At 43.7% G+C, this 21821-nt stretch overlaps 1 protein-coding gene across 1 annotated transcript in view; it reads left to right on the top strand.

Moving 5' to 3' along the window:
• Positions 1-21821, top strand: part of LOC100358478 (maltase-glucoamylase) — a 170825-nt gene that overhangs the window by 36828 nt on the left and 112176 nt on the right. Inside the window, exons 15-26 of the mRNA XM_070069892.1 lie at positions 628-745; positions 2252-2423; positions 5874-5990; positions 6490-6644; positions 8165-8249; positions 9307-9363; positions 9849-9973; positions 14114-14202; positions 16539-16588; positions 17119-17286; positions 19828-19980; positions 20310-20510. Coding sequence (XP_069925993.1) covers positions 628-745; positions 2252-2423; positions 5874-5990; positions 6490-6644; positions 8165-8249; positions 9307-9363; positions 9849-9973; positions 14114-14202; positions 16539-16588; positions 17119-17286; positions 19828-19980; positions 20310-20510 — 1490 coding nt within the window. The remainder of the gene's footprint in view (positions 1-627; positions 746-2251; positions 2424-5873; positions 5991-6489; positions 6645-8164; positions 8250-9306; positions 9364-9848; positions 9974-14113; positions 14203-16538; positions 16589-17118; positions 17287-19827; positions 19981-20309; positions 20511-21821) is intronic.

Genomic DNA, 21821 nt, shown 5'->3' with positions numbered 1-21821 from the left:
TTTGAGTGCAAGGCAAAGCAGTGTGCCTTTCATTCTTTTGTTGACAGAATCTATATTTTAGGAAAAGGAAGCTATGATAGTCCAGTGGTTTGGAAATACTAATCTGGCATCAGTACACAACTAGTTAGAAGAACTAAATTGGTCATCAAGAGGCTACTGCAAAAGAGTTAGGATCCAAGTGTAATTGGAATCTGAACAGAGCAGGGCAACTGGACCAGAGAGAAGATGAACGAGAGAGAGATTAGGAGTAATTCTATATAACCGACGGTGAAGGGAAAAGTGAGGCAGAGATTAATTTACACTTTTATCCAATATTTCTATTCCTGGGCTAATTGCTTAGTTTGAGGAGTTCAAATTGAGCCTCAATTCCAACGGATCCTCTTCCGTCCACATGCCTTGCTGCCTGTGGTCCCATGAGAGCCCAGGCGGGAGGATGTGTACGGGCCCCATAACTGATGTATATGTCAGAGAATCTGCCCTTTTGCTAGTGGGGAACAGTGCAACTGTCTACAGAATGCTTACAACAGATGCCCGAGGAAGGGAGCTTCCTTTCAGGCAGCATGACAATCAAGGAGCAGGAAATGTGCACCTGAGGCTCTCCCTGACGATGGATCCCTCTTGTTTCAGGAATCCTGAATGGGTACCTGTTCTCCAAGAGTCTCTGCATGGATGCAGTGCAGCACTGGGGCAAGCAGTATGATGTCCACAGTCTGTATGGCTATTCCATGGCAATCGCCACAGACGAGTAAGACTGCTACTGCTATGCATTTGCATATGGTTCTTGCTCTGCTAGATGCTGGGTGATATGTAGAACGATATATACGCATACATAATTTCTAACTATATGTATCCAACTGTATTCTAAGTATATATATGTCACATTAGAAATTCTACAAGATAAACATGGCTGACATCATTGAAGGAAGAAACTATCTGACACAGACAAGAAGAAATCCAGTAAAAACTTGTGGAGTGTATTAACTTAAGGAATGAAGGAGTGAAAGAATGAAAGGAAGGTTGCAAGAAAAAAGGGGGCAGCTGGGAAACCTGCACCAGGCCCACAGCTGATGAAGGACAAAGGGCAAATATGAGCCCTTTTCTTCAGGAGTCCAAAGCTCATGTGCTTTCCCCTCTGACACACTGTGTAGACTATCATACGAAGGTGAAGTAGCACACAGTTGTCCATGCGCTGTGAGGTTTCAGCACCCATCTGCTGTGCCCTGTTACATTTGTTATGGACTCAAATAGTAGTGAGCAAAAGGTGCTGAGAAGTTCTTCTGCTTGATACGAACAATGATGGCAGGAAATCCGGCCTAAAGCACATTCATTCATTGCCAACGTGGTGGGTCTAACTTTGGCCATTTTGAAAGTTGTTGAAAACTCTGTAACAAAAGTTTTAAAGAATGTGAACAAAAACTTCTAATTTAAAATATAGAGGATATGTATGTCATTATAAAAGTACATATATATAATTTTAAAATGTCTTTTCTTACTGAAAATTATCAAAGTGTTTCTATTTAAATAGAATTTAACTACCAAAAATCTCTTCATAAGACCATTTGTGTGTATGTCTAGAGTCTCACGCTTGATATGAAAGACCGAAGCATAGACATCTATGTAAAGTTAATCTCTACCTTTGTGTTATAAAATATATATCCCTCTAGTTATTAACATTTTCCAGGCAGTTTCTTTTATTTTACAATTCTTTTTAACATTTTGCCACATCCACATTGAATGTAGACATTATACACATATACAGGTATACTATTTTTCCTTGAAAACAGAGATATTAATATTGCAGAGTGAGGGATTCATGGCAGTGATCATGATGTGGACAGAGAGCATATTGTCAAATACATGGTATGATTCAGTGAAGCATATTTATAACTAAATTCCCAGTGATGTTAATCCACACAATTGTAATACTCTCTATATTAACTTCAACAAACAACAGAGCACATAGGATACTGTATTTCTGGGTTGGACTGATTTCACTTATCACAATGATCAAGGCTGCTTTTGACATTCTTTAAATTATGGGGTTAATCACGCACATAAAAGACCTTAAAATAATAAAAATGTGAACATACTTAATGGTGCAGCCTGCTTCCAACAGCAACTCTAACTCTGCTAGGAGGAAACTGGGAGAAGAGAATGGGGTGTTAATTTTTAATATTTTGCACTGCTTCTGTGTTCCCTGGCTGAGACAAACGATCTTCCATTGTCTCCCTAAACCTCTCTCCCTCTCTAGAGCCATCAAGACGGTGTTCCCTAGTAGGAGAAGCTTTATTTTAACCCGCTCCACGTTTGCGGGGTCTGGCAAGTTTGCAGCCCATTGGTTAGGAGACAACACAGCCACCTGGAATGATCTTCGGTGGTCCATCCCTGGCGTGCTCGAGTTCAACCTTTTTGGAATTCCCATGGTGAGTCCCCATCCCAGTCTCAGTGGGTCTCCGTACCCGGCAATCTCATTCTGGGAATTCTCAGGTCACAAGGTCTCCCCTCCTACCTGCGTGGCCTGGTGATCTAATGTCTCAAGAACATGTGCTTTGTCAATATGCGTATGGCTCTACTACTGTGACATACTTTCTTGTCTAGCCTTCTGAAAATATTAAAGGCTGGCGCCGCGGCTCAATAGGCTAATCCTCCGCCTTGTGGCGCTGGCACACCGGGTTTTAGTCCCAGTCGGGGTGCCGGATTCTGGCCCGGTTGCCCCTCTTCCAGGCCAGCTCTCTGCTGTGGCCCGGGAGTGCAGTGGAGGATGGCCCAAGTGCTTGGGCCCTGCACCCCATGGGAGACCAGGAGAAGCACCTGGTTCCTGGCTTCAGATCAGTGCGGCGGCCATTGGAGGGTGAACCAACGGCAAAGGAAGACCTTTCTCTCTGTCTCTCTCTCTCACTGTCTACTCTGCCTGTCAAAAAAAAAAAAAAAAAAAAAAAAAAAAAAAAAAAAAAAAGAAAAGAAAAGAAAATATTAAGTACAACCCTGATATTCCCTGAAGTGGGAGGGTACTTCAGGAAGTCCATGGTGAAGTAGAATTAAAAGATAGGCTTCGGGGCTGGCATTGTGGAGCAGTTGGCAACGCTACTGCCTGTGATGCTGGCTTCCCATATGGGTGCTGGTTGGAGCCTGGATGGTCCTCTTCTGAACCAGCTCCCTGCTAATGAGCCTGGGGAAGCAGCAGAAGATGCCACTCGCACGGGAGACCCAGATGGATGCTCCACATTATCATCACTGTCACAAATCCCTCACTCTGCAGTATTTTTTTAACTTTTATTTAGTAAATACAATTTTCCAAAGTACAGTTTATGGATTACAGTGGCTTTTTCCCCCCATAACTTCCCTCCCACACATACCCCTCCCATCTCCTGCTCCCTCTCCCATTCCATTCACATCGAGATTAATTTTCAATTATCTTTATATACAGAAGATCAGTTTTGCATATATTAAGTAAAGATTTCATCAGTTTGCACCCACACAGAACATAAGGTGTAAAATACTGTTTGAGTACTAGTTATAGCATTACTTCACATTGGACAACACATTAAGGACAGATCCCACATGAGAAGTAAGTACACAGTGACTCCTGTTGTTGACTTAACAAATTGACACTCTTGTTTATGGCATCAGTAATCTCCCTAGGCTCTAGTCATGAGTTTCCAAGGCTATGGAAGCCTCTTGAGTTCGCTGACTTCGATCTTATTTAGACAGGGTCATAGTCAAAGTGGAAGTTCTCTCCTCCCTTCAGAGAAAGGTACCTCCTTCTTTGATGGCCTGTTCTTTCTACTGGGATCTCACTCACAGAGACCTTTCATTTATTTTTTTTTTTTATTTTTTATTTTTTATTTTTTTGCCAGAGTGTCTTGGCTTTCCATGCCTAAAATACTCTCATGGGCTCTTCAGCCAGATCCAAATGACTTAAGGGCTGATTCTGAGGCCAGAGTGCTGTTTAGGACATCTGCCATTCTTTGAGTCTGCTGTGTATCCCACTTCCCATGTTGGATCGTTCTCTCCCTTGTTTATTCTATCAGTTAGTATTCGCAGACACTAGTCTTGTTTGTGTGATCCCTTTGACTCTTAACCTATCAGTGTGATCAATTGTGAATTGAAATTGATCACTTGGACTAGTGAGATGGCATTGGTACATGCAATCTTGATGGGATTGAATTGGAATTCCCTGGCAAGTTTCTAACTCTACTGTTTGGGGCAAGTCTGATTGAGCATGTCCCAAATTGTACATCTCCTCCCTCTCTTATTCCCACTCTTATATTTAACAGGGATCACTTTTCAGTTAAATTTCAACACCTAAGAATAAATGTGTGTTGATTACAGAGTTCAACCAATAGTATTAAAGTAGAACAAAAAAAAATACTAAAAGAGATAAAGTATTAAGTTGTACATCAACAGTCAGGACCAGGACCGATCAACTCACAATTTCTCATAGTGGAAAACATTTTGCTGAGTGAATTAAGCCAGTCCCAAAGGGACAAATATCATATGTTCTCCCTGATCGGTGACAACTAGCCAACCACTCTGTAATATTAATATCTCTGCTTTCAAAAAAAAAACCTGTTTTTGGCCACTCTGGCCATTTCAGGAATGTCTCCTCTTTCTATGTCACCCTGCCTTTCAACTAAATAAGTGAATCTTTTAAAAAAAAGAATAAATTTATTTTAGTGCAAAAGCTCTTGAAATATACCCATTTGAGTGGTCTTAAGGGAGGGTTGGGGGGAAGTGCCACTAAGTTCCTAAATCTGTATGTATCAAATATGTGAAACTTCTATAATTTAAATAAAATTTTTAAAAAGACAGAAAAAGAAGTAATAGTGCCTTGGAGGTAAAGTGAAACGAAACATAAAAAAAGTTCATGGAAAAATATGCATTATGAAAAAACTATTCATGGACTCTAAAATTTTTTTTTTGTGCCCAAACCAGCTTCTCTTGTAATAACATTTCCCATGGACTTTTTTTTCCCATGAATTTTTTTGAAGTATGCTTGTATTTATCAGGCTCCTACTATGCTCAAGAGACTGAGCTAAATATGCATGGTGGAGATACAGTAACCCATATACCTTCTCTATAGCCAAAGAATTAGCGATTTAATAAAAGCAGTCATACATGTAAACAAATAGTTACGAGAAACTGGGGTAAAAAGGCCAGTAGGTGCATGTGAATTAAGTATCATAGGAACCCCTGAGAAAGGGGTTTGCCAACTGAGAGGCTTATGAGGGACGGGCAGAGTTGAGGGGAGAGAGTCAAGAGAAACTTCATGGAAAGGAAGTTGCTTGAGTTTAACCTTGAAAAACAGGTGCATTTCTCCTGACTGTGGAGGGGAGGTGCTCATTACCAGACTGAGAAAGAAACGTGAGTGAAACCAGTGTGGGAGAATACTGATGTGTCTGTAAGGGCTGGTATTATGCAGGATGAGAATGGGAAGGCTTGCTGAGAAGCCGGATGGAACCAGTTTGGATGAGCTATTAGGATGGACCGCAAGGGATCCTGGAGGTTTTTGAGCAGATGAGCGTCATGATCAGAGCTATGATCTAGTGAAATAATTCTGATTTGTAGTCAGAATAGTATTAGCAGTAGGATTAGTTACTGTTTACTCTAAAACTACTCTATGCCAGGTGTTTTCCTTACCTCACTTACTAAAACTCTGTGTAGGAAGTTAGTATCCCTTTAAGTGGGGAGACTGAGGCACGGAAGGGTCACCAAGCAGTGAAATGTGGGCTCAGGACGGAACCAGCTCTGACCACTCAGAGTCAGATGTCAGCCTTCTCAGTGAGGGGCTCTCGCACAGCGCCGGAGGGAGGACCCTGTAGACGGCAGAGGGGGATGGAGACGGTGGCCACGCTGTCTGTGTGTCCTTCCAGGTGGGACCTGACATTTGCGGCTATTACCTGGATGCCCCGGAGGAGCTCTGCAGGAGGTGGATGCAGCTGGGAGCCTTTTACCCACTTTCCAGGAATCACAACGGCCAAGGCTACAGGGTAAGGCACCCAAGAGATAAAATAAATGCAAACTTGGCATTCACCAGGACCGGGTCCGTCTAAATCCTTGACAAGAAATCTGCTGGGCCAATCCCTTCCCTGGTGCTTTGCATTGCGTTTGCAATAAACTGGGACTGACGCTGCTTGGCGAAGACGCCCCACAGCCTTGGGCTGTTCCCCTGAAGTCAGGAGTGAGTCTGCGAACCTTTCTACCAATCCTCTACGCTTTTTATATGCACTGCCCGTTTGGTAATGAGAAGCAAATGAAGAAAAACCTCAAAGTTCTTAAAACGCAGTCTGCCAAGGGAGGAATCCTGGCGAGTGAATGGGGCAGGCGAGCTGCAGGTGAGGCACGGGCATTCAGTGATGAGAAGGTCCCTCTCTGCCAGCTTTGCGACCAAGGTCCCGGCTCGTGCTGGAGAGAAATCCTCGTGGAATTCTGCAGGTGCCTCTGCTGTCCTGACGCCAGCCCACAGCTGCAAACTCTTTGTCTCCCCAGGACCAGGATCCTGCCTCCTTCGGCGCTGACTCTCTGCTGTTGAATTCCTCCCGGCACTACCTTAACATCCGCTACACTCTGTTGCCCTACCTGTACACCCTCTTCTACCGAGCTCACAGCCGAGGTGACACGGTGGCCAGGCCCCTTCTGCACGAGTAAGCTTACCTGTCCCACCTGAGTCTGCTAATGCAGTCACATCATCAAATATCAGAGTGAAATCAAGCATGCAAGCAATTATTCATATGTTATATTTTGAGGCTAGTGGTGCTTCCATATTATTCGAGGCGGGTATTAGGGATATATACTTACATGTAGATATAAGTGTGATTTTCTGTCCCCTTTGGGGAGAGAATGCGATTGAAAGTCACGGGACTCATGGCTTTTTCTACCACTAACTAACTCCATTTCTTAGACAAATCATTTAAATTCCTCCCCCTTTAATTTCTCCAGTCTTTTAAGGAGTTGGTAGCTTGACTGGGGTGTTCTCTCCTGTAATGCACTGTGATGCCAGGACTGTGTTCCAGCTCAAGGAACAAGCTTGCCATTTGCACCCAATAAGAATATTATAAAGGAATTCTACGGTTCTAGAGTTCTAATTTTTCAGTCAAGGGGCATCTCTTATTTATTTATTTATTTAGAGTTATTTATTTACATATTTGGAAGAGTTACAGAGGCAGAGGCAGAGAGAGGGAGAGGTCTTCCATCTGCGGTTCACTCCCCAGATGGCCGCAATGGCTGGAGCTGCAGCCAATTCGAAGACAGAAGCCTTTTCCAGGTGTCCCACATGGGTGCGGGGGCCCAAGCACTTGGGCCATCTGCCCTGCTTTCCCAGGCCATAGCAGAGAGCTGGATCAGAAGTGGAGCAGCCGGGACTTGAACCGGCACCCATACAGGATGCCGGCACTGCAGGTGGCGGCTTCACCCGCTAAGCCACAGTGCCAGCCCTGCATCCCTAATTTAACTTGTAAACAGGGTGTGTAGGAGCCTCTCCTGTCAAATGCAGTTAACGCCCATGTGTGTGCACATGAGACCTTCAGGCTCATAAAAGGGGTCTTCAAAAAGTCACGGAAAATGAAATGCACATTACATATTTCAAACTGTTGGCCCCCAAGTAAACCTTTTAATCCAATTTGCCATTGATATTTTGAAGTGCCCTCAGATCTGCCTTATTAGGTATTCATTCTTTGGGAGAATTTTTGCCATCTTTTGGAATTTCCCTTTAAAACACAGATATCCTAAAAGACAATGAGTAAAATTTTGCAGATATATATAATTATATATATCTCAAACCAGTTCTATATATAAAATATGTATGTATATGTATAAATAGATGTATATATGTATATGTATGTATGTAGGAACTAATATATAGTTGATAGTTAAAGTTGGTAGAGTTCTAAAATTTATTATTTTACATTTTTTAAATAAAAGGAAATAGGGCAGACTGAGTTACAGCCTAGAACCCACCTACCATCAACACTGGAATAGGAGCTTCTCCAGGGGGGGGGACAGGAGGGATGCTGGGCTGGGGAAGTGGACTTGTCTGGGGGGCTGGCGGGGGGGTGTGCAGAGAGGGGCACAGAGTAATTGGGGAGCAGGATGAATCGTGACAGGTTGTGGGGAGGCTTCCAGGAGCCTGACCCATGTCTCCGTGAACCTTCTCTCTGGTCTCCAGGTTCTACGGGGACAACAACACTTGGGATGTGTACCAACAGTTTTTGTGGGGGCCAGGCCTCCTCATCACTCCAGTTCTGGAAGAGGCAAGTGTTTCCACGGAGACACGCCGGTGATCTTGCGTCTGTTCCTCGCGGCCCCGACTCCTCTGCTCCTTATCCCAGACTAGTTTCCAACATCTGTAGCTGAAGCAGCCTGAAAAGCGTGTGCTGGGGTCTTGGGAAGATGATTATCTGATATCTACACATATTCCTCTCTAGAAGCTTTTTGCTTTTGACGGAGCTCCCAACTGGGTAAAACACATACTGGCGACTCTATATTTAGACATGATCCCGTGTGTGGCCGGGTTCTCAGAGCAGTTCATGACTGCTTCCTGACGCAGATGAAGACTGGAGTAGTGACTCAGCACTAGCAGTCAGCCTGACACAGCAAGATGTGTGGTGAATAAGTTCCCCTAGAGGGGCCAGGCATTAGCCTAGCCTTTAAGATGCTGGGTGAGGCACCGTGTCCGTCATCTGAGTATGTGGGTTTGATTCTTGCCTCTGGATCCTGACTCCAGCTCCTTGCTAACCCAGACACGGGGGGAAGCGGTGATGTCAAGTAGTTGTGTTCCCCTACCCTCAGCCCAGGCCCCGCCCTGCCTATTTAGGGCATTTGGGGAGTAAACCACCAGAGGGGTGTTCGCTCTCTCTCTAGCCTCTTCTTCTCCTCTCTCTCTTTCTCTGCGTCTCAAAAACAAACAACAACAGCAACAACAAAACATTCTTCTCTCAATGGCAACACCTCCCTCTGGCCTACTGGCTTGGCACTGCCACGTGCACTTGGGACGCATGGTGCTGACGCGTGTGGAGGAGCTGAGTGTGGAGTGCGCGAGTGATTGCAGGACGTTGTCTCCTGTGGCTGAATTAAAAACAGTCATTTCCTAAGCACTAGCCGTGTGCCAGACATCCTGCATGCTGAAGAGTGTCTAATTCAATCACTGCACTGCCATCCTCATTTTGCCAATAAACAAACAGACTTGGAAAGATGCAAAAAAAAGCAATATAGTTACATAAAAAATAAGTTCTCTAAGGCATGTTGAGAAATCCATTTTGTTTTCCTGAGAGGCTGAGTCATGAGGACAGTATTTTCTTTTAATTTCAGGGTGCAGAGAAAGTGGTAGCATATGTGCCTGATGCCGTCTGGTATGACTACGAGACTGTAAGTACTTGGGCTTCTCGTCAACTCCCAAGACCGTAGCTTGAAGCTGCCTAGACAAGATATTTTCCTAGAGAGAACAGTATCCACCCACGTTGAAACACTTCTGTAAGATTTTCCGTATAAAGTCAGCTTAAGTCATGTAACAGTAGGCACGATGAAATTTGAAAAAAATCAGCTTATCAGCAATAAGATAAGGACTGGAGTGGTATCTCACGAGCAAACATTGGAGGGCTGAAGGGTGCTTTGAGCTTGGCCGGGTATCGACGGCTCCTTTAGGAACGTCACGTCACGCACAGCGGGTAGCCGCAGCGCGCATCGATGCTTTCACACCCCCAGCTGCCTGCTGCTTGCCCTTGCTTTGGCTGCCTGGGGAGGAGTGCTTCAGCCGAGTGGGAAAGGGAGCACCTGCGAGAGGTGGTGCCGGGGTCCTCAGTGAAGGCCCCTGTGCTGTCAGCTCAATTGTTGGATTTGTCTGTGTGCCTCAGGGGGGTCAAGTGGGATGGAGGAAGGAACGAGTTGAGATGGAACTTCCTGGAGACAAAATCGGACTTCACCTCCGAGGAGGCTACGTCTTCCCCACGCAGCAGCCCAATACAACCACTGCGGCCAGGTACGGCCGGGAGGTCTTTAAGGGGAAGCTGGCAACGCTGGTCATTGTGTTCCCAGGTGTGATCAGAGCGTGTTGCAGGTCATGAGGAGCATGGGAGGAAGGGTGCTGGTGTGTCTGCGTGTGTGTGTGTCTGCACGTGTGTATGTGTCTGTGTGGGTATGTGTGTGGGTATGTGTGTTTGTGTGTGTGTGTGTATGTATGTGTCTGCATGTGTGTGTGTATGTATATGTCTCTGTGTCTGCGTGTGTGTGTGTCTGCATGTGTGTACGTGTCTGTCTCTGTGTGTGTCTGCATGTGTGTATGTGCCTGTCTCTGTGTCTGCATGTGTGTGTATGTATGTGTCTTTGTATTGTGTATCTGTGTGTGTATGTATGTGTGTTTGTGTCTGTGTGTGTATGTATGTGTGTATGTGTCTTTGTGTGTGTCTGCATGTGTGTATGTGTCTTTGTGTGTATCTGCATGTGTGTATGTGTCTGTGTGTATGTGTCTTTGTGTGTGTCTGCATGTGTGTATGTATCTTTGTGTGTGTCTGCATGTGTGTATGTGTCTGTGTGTATGTGTCTTTGTATGTGTGTCTCTATGTGCATATGTGTGTATGTGTCTTTGTGTGTGTCTGCATGTGTGTATGTGTCTTTGTGTGTATCTGCATGTGTGTGTCTTTGTATGTGTCTGCATGTGTGTATGTGTCTCTGTGTCTGTGTCTTTGTATGTGTGTGTGTCTCTATGTGCTTATGTATGTGTGTATGTGTGTATGTGTCTGTGTGTGCAGTCGTCAAACTGTCCTTGGATCTCCCTCAGCCTCTTCTTGAGGGGCTGCTGACCTGGAACAGCACCCATACGGATTTTGAAAGACCTTCATCCCTGTCTTTTCATAACCTTTTGAATTTCTCCTCAAAGCTAACTGACGGCTAGGTGGCCAGTCTTGGTTTGCTTGGAGTTACGGTAGTTTCAGCACTGAACGTCCCATGTCTTAGAAACCTCTTAATTTGGGGTAGGCCACGTGCCTTGATCATTGCACCTGCCTTGGCCAGGACGTCCACCCATGGCTGTCTGCTCTTCACTCACCGTTTGTATATCCAGGGAGTTTGGGTCCACTTTCCATCCTCCGATAGTCTCCACTACCCACAACTTTTCTCCCACTGAGTCACTTCTATCTCGTGATTCAAAACTGGGTTCAAAAGTCTCTTCCGTCTGAAAGCCTCAAGTTCTCCCATGTCACTGATTTTTCCTTTACCTCTCTTTGATTACAAAATTACAAGCTCCACCTGTAATAAAGGGGTGCACATTTATACCTTTATGCCCCTAAAAGTATTTTTTTCAAAAGATTGGGGGTTCTCCAGAGACTGGTAACATGTCTTTTCTTAACCTCACTTAGGAGTACCATCTTTTATAATTGTAAAATTTTAAAATTGTATACTTTTATAATTGTAGACTTTTTATTTTTTTTTATTTTATTTATTTTTTTTTTTGACAGGCAGAGTGGACAGTGAGAGAGAGAGACAGAGAGAAAGGTCTTCCTTTGCCGTTGGTTCACCCTCCAATGGCCGCCGCGGTCAGCGCGCTGCGGCCGGCGCACCGCGCTGATCCGATGGCAGGAGCCAGGAGCCAGGTGCTTTTCCTGGTCTCCCGTGGGGTGCAGGGCCCAAGCACCTGGGCCATCCTCCACTGCACTCCCTGGCCACAGCAGAGGGCTGGCCTGGAAGAGGGGCAACCGGGACAGAATCCGGCGCCCCGACCGGGACTAGAACCCGGTGTGCCGGCGCCGCAGGCGGAGGATTAGCCTAGTGAGCCGCGGCGCCAGCATAATTGTAGACTTTTTATAATATGCCTAAGTACAAGGCCAGTTGACTTTTTCTCTTTGTTAAGCTTCAGGCTGTTCTGCACATTGATATGAAATGTCCAAAATGAAAGTCTTGACTCATTGCCCTCCTGGTTGAAGCATGAATGAATCCTTTCATTCAAAGAGTGTTCAAGGACAACTGAAGTCTGTGACAGGTTACCTTAATAACTGTGTCTCCCGTAACACCTCTCTCTCACTCTCCCTCTCTATCCATCTATCTTCCTATCTGTATTAGTCTCATTCAAAGATACCCATATATTTTATTGCATTTGAGCTTTTGTACTTAATATTCTTTCCAAATTTGTTCGTGCAGTGCATTTTTAATAATCCAAATTAAACCCAGATTTCACCTGATGGCATCTTCCCTAATTCTTCCAGTAGAGGGGGTGCCGCCACTTCTACCTCTTGTCATGCTTCGTGTAATTTTTTTTTTTTTGCTCCTTAGATTTTCTCTTTCCCTTAATGTTGAATATTTCAATTGTAGTTATTTTATACACTGTCTGAAAATTCTCTTATCTGAATTCCTTAGAGAATCTAAACCTATTGGTAGTTATTTTTACTGATCTTTTTGTGCTGACTTATTATCTTGTGCATCCATGATGTTTTGTTTTTCAAACATATTTATCCTAAGGACCCAAGTGTGCGTATCATTCCTACAGAGATGATTTGACTCCTGTTTGGTTACAAGCCAGGACTGCCGTCAACTTGGTGTCTTTCTTCAAGGATCCTGACTTCACGTAGGGTTAAGAGGTTCGGCTCCTCAGGCTTGAAATACCAGGCTTAGTAACTCAATTTTGGTTTTGTTATAGTCATTTGTCCCATGGAAGTCCAGGTTTTGCTTACTGAACACCATTGTTGTTTTACCTGTTTGGTTTTCTAGTGGTGCTGGTCTCTTGGCTCTATCCTCCCCCGCCTTTTTTTTTGCAAGCTCAACAATATTTTACAGGAGTATGTGTTGTAATTGAGCTAGGATCCAGTGGTATTTTGCTGAGTGGACCCTCCTGCATATCCAGTCCCTGACACTATGCAACAATCATTCTGGACACTTTTTTAAATATTTATTTTATTTGCTTGAAAGGCAGAGAGAAAGAAGGAGAGAAAGGGGGAGATATTATTCTTCCGTTGGTTCACTCCCCAAATGGCCATAATGGTTAGGGATGGGCCAGGCTGAAGCCACGCCCCTACCTGGGCAGAAGGGACCCAAGCACTTGGGCCATCTTTTGTGGTCTTCCCAGGCACATTAACAAGGAGCTGATTCAGAAGTGCAGCAGCTGGGACTTGAACTGCTGCTCTGATATGGGATCCAGCATCACAGGCGGTGGCTTCACCTGCTGTGCCATAATGCTGGCCCCACTGTAGGCTTCTATGGAATAATTACTTTTGTTCCTTTTCATTTTCTGTCTTGATTAGTTGGTGAATGGGGTACTCTCATAATATTAAAGGTCATTAAGGTTAGGAGGAATCTATCTATCTATCTATCTATCTATCTATCTATCTATCTATCTATCTTTGTATCTTTTGTACTTCCTAGCAATGACAACCACTGAATACATGCCTGTTAAAAGAAAGCAGACGATTTTGTTGTTAGCGGAACCTGACTTGCCCAGTGAAAGGCTGAACTGGAAGTAATACACTAGGGACCGAGGAGGAGCTGGGAATTGGGGGTCGGTATAGAGGAGAAATGTAATGGAGATTCCTTTCTCTCCCTCTCTATTTCTCTGATGTCCTGTTTCATCATTTTTTACCATGTGGTTTGTGGTCTTTATTCTAAGTTATAAAGTAGATACCTAGGATCTTTCTTTCCAAATAAATTAATAATAAAAAACCAAATAAGGAAAGTTGACCGTGTAGAGATGGACTTTCTTGTATGTGATTGCTTCCCGAATAAAAACGATTCTTAGGCAGGGGAGTGACTGTCTGTCACGGCAGAGGGCACTTCCGCAGTTCATCTCCGGAGGGATCCGAGCCAGTGATCAGCTAGGATGCCTCACTGTCCTAATCGTCTGGAGTCTAAACAACAGTGGCGGCAGCAGCTTCAGTTGTAATGGCAGCGATTCTGGTGCTTCAACTTTTGCCTCCTACATAGAGTTTGTTGCTAATGTTTGGGATATTTCTATCTCCTGTGGCATTACTGACAGCGGAGAAAGACGTGCCTGCTGATCTTGCCTTTGTGCCAAAATAAGAGCCGTCTGTTGCTGGTAGCTGGGACCCTTTGAAACTCAAAGGAGACATCTGCAGTTCATTTGAAAAATTCTCTGAGGCCTCAGTCTTTGTCTCTTACAAAATATTGTTTCCCACAGTCGGCAGAACCCTCTTGGTCTTATCATCGCCCTGGATGAGAACAAAGAAGCGAAAGGTGAACTCTTCTGGGATGATGGAGACACCAGAGGTGAGCATGTGATGATAAAGTCGCTGTTTCCAGCCCTGCGTCTTTGTATTATGGGCCTTTGCTGCTACAGGCCCTCAGCCGTGGAGAAGTCACAGCAGGCACAATAGCAGAGGGCACTTGAGAGAACAATTTTATCTCAGATTGCACAATTCAGGGGCAGTGGTGAACCATAAACAGGAGGAAAACTTTTTTTGTGTGTTCCTGCTGCCGTTCTCTCCATTGGCCAGTCACACACACACACACACACACACACACAGTAACACACACACACATATACACACATGGATTCTCATTTTGTTGTCACTGGGCGCCTGGAAGATATATTTTTAAAATTATTCCTGTAATTCAGTATAGAGCTATCTTTTCTCCAAAAATAACCATCAGTGAATGTTGATGCTATGAAACACATACTATTCTAGTTTGTATATTTCTAAAAATATGTTTTAGTAAATGTTTTCTGACTCTGGTCTCCTAACAATTTTTTTTAGTGCTCTAGCTTAGAAAATAGCTTGAGGTACATGGCTTAAGAGCACTTGATGGGGAATCGTTTCCAGGTTGCAGTAGAATGGAGACACAAAAGCAGTGGCTTGGTCTTGAGGATTCTGTCCATAATCTTGTTATTCTCAAGATGTTGTTTGAAAAAAACCTTCAACTGGTTTTAAGTAAATGAAAAATATTTACTTATCAAATAAAGATTGGATATGTTCCCTATATACAATGCGTGTTTTGATACATGTAAACAAATATAACAGTTATCAAAATCAAATTGATATGCCCATTATGCACAGGAGATCCTTATAATTTGGTCATCTTACAACTGAAAGTCTGTGTGCGTTGACCATCATCTCCCCACTTCCTCTACCCCTAGTCACTGCAACCACAACCCCTGTACTCCCATGAGTTCAATTTTTTTTAACCCCACATATAAATGAGATTATGTTGTATTTGTCTTTCTGTGTTTGGCTTATTTTCTTAGAATAATACTCAGATTCAACACTGTTATTGAAAATAACATCCCTTCTTTTTATGGCCGAATAATATCTTATACATATCACAATTTCTTTATCCAATGACCTGTTGACAGACACATTGCTTCTGTATCTTTGTTATTATAAAAAAGGAATTAAAAACTTAAGTGTAAGTGACAAAATGGTAAAACTCTTAGAAGAAACTAAGGGAAAAGCTCCTTGTCATAGGTCTTGGCAATGATTTTTTTTTTATTATTTTCTAAAATAGTTATTTATTTGAAAGAGTGATGGGGGTGGGGGAAGACTAAGATCTTTCATCCACTGATTCATACCCAAATGGCTGCAACAGCCAGGTCTGTGCCAGGACAAAGCCAAGAGTCAGGAACTTGATCCTGGTCTCCCATGTGGGCAGCATGGACCCAGCACTTGGGTGGTTCCCCATTGCTTCACAGGCACTTTAGCAGGAAGCTGGAGCGGAAGCACAGTAGCTGGGATTCAAGCCAGCACTCTGATGTGCGAGGTCAGGGTGGCCAACAATGTGGTGACCTGCAGGGCCACGAGCCAGCCACAGCAGTGATTTTTCAGATGTGACTCCCAAACACAGGCAGTGAAAGCAGAAATAAACAAGCAATACCACATAAGACAGAAAAGGTGCTGCACATCAGAAGATCAGATCAACAGTGTGAAAAGCCAAACTGCAGAATGGGAGAAAGCGTTTCCCAGCCTTACACTTGTATGTGAGAAGGGATTGATACAAAAATTATAAAAGAAAGAACTTACACAACTCAGTGGCAGAAACCCCCCAAATAACCCAATAAAAATGGGCAAATCACCCACAGAAATGTTTTTCCAAAGAAGACCATGCCATGGCCAACTGATCCATAAAGATATATTCAGTGTAAACAAGGAACAACGCACAAGGAGATGTCACCTAACACATATTGGGATGGCTATTATGAAAAAGACAAGAGATAATGAGTGTTGGCAAGGTTGTGTAGAGTAGGAAACACTTGCACCCCCTTGATGGGAATGTAAATTGGCTCAGTCATTGTGGAAAACAGAATGGAGGTTTCTTAAGAAATCAAAAATAGGTCTACCACATCCAGTCAACAATCCTTCTTCTTGGCATGTACCCAAAGGGAATGAAATCAATGTCTTGAAGATGCACCTGCACCTCCATGTTCATTGTAGCATTGTTCACTATCTAAGATACAAAAATAACATCCACCCACGGATGGATACAATTCATTCATAAAAACAAATAAATGCTGCCAGTTGTGACATGAGATGCAGCTTGATGGTGAGGCAGGCGGAAATTTGTTTCTGTGATGGACAGGCCAGACTGATTTGTCTTTCTCTCCCTTTCAGATACTGTGGCCAACAATGTTTATCTTTTATGTGAGTTTTCTGTCACCCAAGTGAGTAGCCAATTTTTATGAATCCTAAGTATTGTTTTTTTTCTGTTAGTACATACATGCTTATGTAGGCATACAATTATACTTAAAAATTCACATGAACTTAGATAATTGAGGACATTTCCATTTATGATTTAGCTCCCCAAAATTGAATCATCCATGTTGTCCAAAGGAGGCAATAGGAGTGCAAAAATCAAAGCAGCCAGCATTTCCTATGAGAAGTTTTTCTAAAAAAAAGTTTTTTTAAAATCAATAGTCAGATTTATTTCTAATTACTAGTAGTAAATTAAAAGAATATGATGATAAATATAATCGATTATAGTATTTTTTTAAACTTTTATTTAGTAAAAGATATGTATTTTTGATTTTTTTTATTCTGAGGTTATTAAAATGAGTTCTGCTCCTTAATCACACGTCAGTAGAGAAAGAGAGGAGATGCCAAGAGCAGTGGGGAGTGTGGAACACTGGAGTGACTTGAGAATCTGTGTGTGACAGCAAACGTTTGTGCTTAAATGTCCTTGATTGTTCTGCAGAACCGCTTGGATGTGAAGATCTCACAATCAACCTACAAGGACCCCAATAATTTAGCATTTAAAGAGATTAAAATCCTTGGGACACAGAGACCTAACAATGTTACAGTGACACACAATGGTGTTCTAAGTCAGATGTCTCCTAAAGTCACTTACGATTATAACCTGAAGGTAAAAATCCATCTTGTTGATGTGGTTTTTCAAAAATAATTTGTAATAGGGGAGGGTGGATGTAAGGAAGGGAGTATCGTTATATTCTTAGAATTGTATCTACAAATCACATGGAATCTGTTAAAAACTAATTAAAAATCAAAGTAAAAATATTATTTGTAGCATCATGGCGTTCCTGTTTGCCAAAGCTGCATGCGTTTCTGAAGGAGCAGTGCATATGCTGAGGCCTGGGGGAGGAAGATGAGAGGTCTGGGAAGAAGATGGACAAGGCAGTGGCCAGAAGGGCACCTGCCGAGGAGTGGGGCTTTCAGTTCCAGCCCCACCCTTGCCCCGCAGTGTGCTGCTGTCTCTGACTTCAAAGAACCAGAAACGGATACAGAAGGGCAGGGTTAGGAGTGTGGGGGACAGGAGTAGAGGGAAAGTGGGCCTGAACTCTGCTGGCCGATGCTGGAGACATAACGGGTGGAGGTAGGAATGCCATGAATTAGAATGCTGAAATGCCTGTTTTAGAAACTGTACTGAGATATGAGACATATGACTCTCACTGCAATACGTACATTTTTAAGAAATGATTTAAGAAAAGGAATTTGCTAATCCTGTCACATGGATAATTATTTCGTTAGGTGATGGTAATAAAGTACTTTTTCACTGGGTATCATGAGACTTGAACTGCTTGCAGTCAGAAATCATTAGGAGGAAACTTTCCCCGGATAATACAGGTACTCTAGTAACCCAGTATCAGGAGTCCTGGGTCCACATGGTTTGTGAGTAAGCTTCTAAATTTGAGGAAAATAAGTCAGTTGTATCTTATTATTTTGACATATGGATGACATTTGACATTTTTATCCTGATAACACATATCAAGGATACCTACAGTATGAAGTCACAAACCCAGTAGTATATGGCTGGTTATGTGTATGACAAAATACAAGATATTTAGAAGATGTATAAGGGAAGGCAAATGCAATAGGTGTCCATCAAATAAGTCAATTTGTATACACTGAAGATGACCACTGTTGTTATTAGAAAGTAGGCAGTGAGGAGACAGTTTATGTGTGAAAGCACAGTAAAGGAGGCAGGGACTCAAACCCACGTATAGGAAGTGGTGACTTGTGCTTAACTGTGCAACCGAAGCCGAGGAGAACCTTAAACTCTAACTGCTAAGTGAAGCGAACTGTGCTTTGCTTTTCCTTTCTGTAATGACAGCTTTAGGAGGTAGGAAGTTGCTGACATTGACCCTGTGGCTCAGAGTTGTCAGGGTTGAGGGCTTTTTTTTTTCCCTCTTGGGATTTGAAGTGGCTGCTTGGTTCCTGTCACTGTACCACTGTCACACCATTAATCAATAAGAAGACCATTGGCCAACAGTGCTCAGGGGGCTTGAACTTACCTCTTAATGATTACAGCCACTTAGCTTCGACAGAAAAAATGAGATCCTGATTGGCACTTGAGATTTGTAAAGTGAAATAGTGAGCAAGGAAAGAACATATTATATGGGGCAGGCAACCAACAATGTTTTCTACAAATGGGCAAATTTTCCCAGAAGGGGTATTAATACTGGGAAGATTTCTGAGATATCAAGATAACTAAATCCAAGGACTGAGAGAGGCCTTATATTGTTATTGTGTGAGTTTTGTGTAACCTGCATAGCTAGTATTCACCTTTGTAAGGAGCTCAATTTGAACAAGAAACTTGCGGTCAGATTCTGGAGACCCTGAGGCCCCCAGATGAACTCATACCCCATTTCTTCTCAGAGGGTCCCCTTTCGATGCTCGAATCGAGGCTGTGCCATTGTCGGACACTGGCTGTTGAGATCAGAGATAAGTAGGAAAGAGAAGTGCAAGATGATTCAGACTGGGAGGCTGAGAAGGATGATAAACCTCAGAAAGCTCAAGAAATTGAGGACTTCAGCTGTGAAAAGTGCTGTTTACTGGGGAGAAAACTATAAGAAAGACAGACTCTTATATTAGAAGAATAGTAAGTATTTGAACCAGTGCGTGGGTTCTGAGTCCAGTTTCCAGTTCTGAGCTTCTAGGCTTGGAGAAATAAGAGGCTGGATGTTGGAAATGGAAGGAAAGGTAAAGACTTTGCCATTTCATCAATTTGACAGTTGGCTAAACTGAGACCCAAAGAATGGAAACAATGTCACAGAAGAAAGGTGGGGAGGAGAACCCAGGCCATGTGATTCTCATGGCTGCACACTGGTTTGAGGAGAAGGGAGTAGGACTCAGCTCAACTTGGCCTGCAGGAGAGAGAATTTCTGACTACATCACGAGGGGAAAGAGGAGTCAGGGTAGGAAAGAAAAGGGCTGTTCATTCCAGGTTTCGTTTGACCTAACTCTCCCACACTGTGACGTACAAGGTTCTGACAGAGAGGGAGATGTGTGCACCTGCGTCCTTCAATCCAGCGTGCCTACAGCTCTCCACCTCAGTCACAATCTTGTGTTCCTTGTAAGGCAGAGAATCTGGCCTGATGTCTACTTCACGTTTTAGTAAGATGTTTGTTCTGTGGATGACTGTCCTTGTGCCTTTCCATTCCCACAGGTTGCTGTTATCACAGAAATTGACCTTGTCCTGGGAGAAGCGTACACGGTGGAGTGGACCTTGACGACGAGGGATGAGGAAAAGATCGACTGCTATCCTGATGAGCAGGGAGTTTCTGCAGACAACTGCGTTGCCCGTGGCTGTGTCTGGGAGGTAACCAGGCGGGTGGTGCTATCACGCCTTAAAACCTCTCCGCTTTGTACCTATAAGAAGATAGCCCCAGTTCCTATGTAACTACTTAAAAATCCTCAGAAAGCTCTTCCAAGGAAACCCGGTTTGGATGTGAAGAGTAAGTGGCAACATGGGGAGACATGCATTTAATAAACCTTGGAGACCGAGGTGTAAGTTTATGCCTTTGAAAAGGATGTGTGCATGAGTGAGTGATGGGGCGGCCCTCTCTCCCTATGCATCGCCTCTCCTGACCCTTTCTCTTGGATAGTTCCCGGACCACACGCTGATCCAACACTGGCCTTCTTTTTCAGGAATCCAGTTCTCCTGGGGTCCCTTTCTGCTACTTCGTCAATGATCTATACTCGGTCAGCAATGTTCAGTATCACTCAGATGGGGCCTCTGCTGACATCTCCCTAAAGTCCTCTGTTGAAGCCAACGCCTTCCCTTCCACACCCGTGAACCCCCTGCGCCTGCAAGTGACCTACCACAAGAATGAAATGCTGCAGTTTAAGGTAAGCCCGGCGTCTGCATCAGGTATTGTTTTCAGTTCTATTACTCTTTGGTATGCAAGGTTACAGAACCTTACAAAAAGTTTACTTTTCTCAGTTAAGGCATGTGACGACAGACTAGATCCTCATCCTGATCCTAACAGCAATGCAAAGGCATTCTTGGAACAGCAAAGTTTGCATTTTTAGAAAGATTTATTTGTCTACTTGAGAGGTTTTCCCAGGTCATTGGTAGGGAGCTGGACTGGAAGTGGAGCAGCCAGGACTTGAACTTACACCCATATGGGATGCTTTTGTCACAGGCGGAGCCTTAACCTACTCTACCACAGAGCTGGCACCCCTAATTTGCATTTTGAAGAGGTTACTCTAAGGAAAATGAATGGGTGAACAAGGGTGGGTGTGGAGAGAAAAGGTTCAGTGAGGATGCAGCCTGGACCAGGTGCAGGACAGGAATGGCGAACAGTGGACACATTTGTTGTTGGCAAGGCGGGATTGTAGGTAGTGACGAGGCATAGTGAAGCAAGAACAACCACCATGCCGTGTTTCTAACCTCATCTGTACATTGATGACAGTGACAGTGACTGAAATGGGGAGTCGTAAAATGATCTTATGAGTCCAGTTTTGGGCACTGAATTTGAGGTGTCTGTTAAATAGTCACCAAAGGATTTCTTTTTCCTTCCATTGTTTAATTACATCCAAGGATTAAGGAGGAACCAATTGTTCTTACATCTATCTCTCTATTAAATTGTAAGGTTCACAAGGACAGGGAATTGTCCCTTTGTATTTGTGCTTCTGAAATCTAACACAGAGCCTGTCGGCTGCGTGCACTCAAGTGTTTGTTACGAGAGCCAGAGAAGGAGGTCAGGCCAGCGTGGCACTGGCTGAGCGGTTCTGCACAGCCTGGGTTAGCCTGGACCCTTCTGTGCTGGGATGATGCTGTGTTACGTTAGTGTCTTTGTGGTGGACTGGGCGTGTGGTAGGAGCCCAGTGGGTTTGAAACGAATGCACGTGCCTGAGTGTGTGGCCTTCTCTCCTGTCTGTTGCAGTCCTGACCATGCAGGTGCTCTCCTCAATGTACGTTTGCATATGTCAGAGACGACTTTCATACTCTGTACCTTTGTGTGTGCTATTTCTTTACCAGAAAACTTGCTCTCATTTCTGTGCCTGGTTAAAGGCTACAAAGCTTTTAAGACTTACGCTGTAATTCTCCTATAGTGCCAAGCCATTCTCATAGAGATATGTTGGACATTCCTTTTCTTGTAATATCAAAGCATGTTTTCGTGATTCTACATTCGCACACATCATCAGGCATTGTAG

Source organism: Oryctolagus cuniculus, chromosome 3, assembly GCF_964237555.1.
Source record: "Oryctolagus cuniculus chromosome 3, mOryCun1.1, whole genome shotgun sequence".
NCBI lineage: Eukaryota > Metazoa > Chordata > Mammalia > Lagomorpha > Leporidae > Oryctolagus > Oryctolagus cuniculus.
Note: the sequence above shows the minus strand (reverse complement) of the source record. Positions and strands in the feature narration are given on the sequence as shown.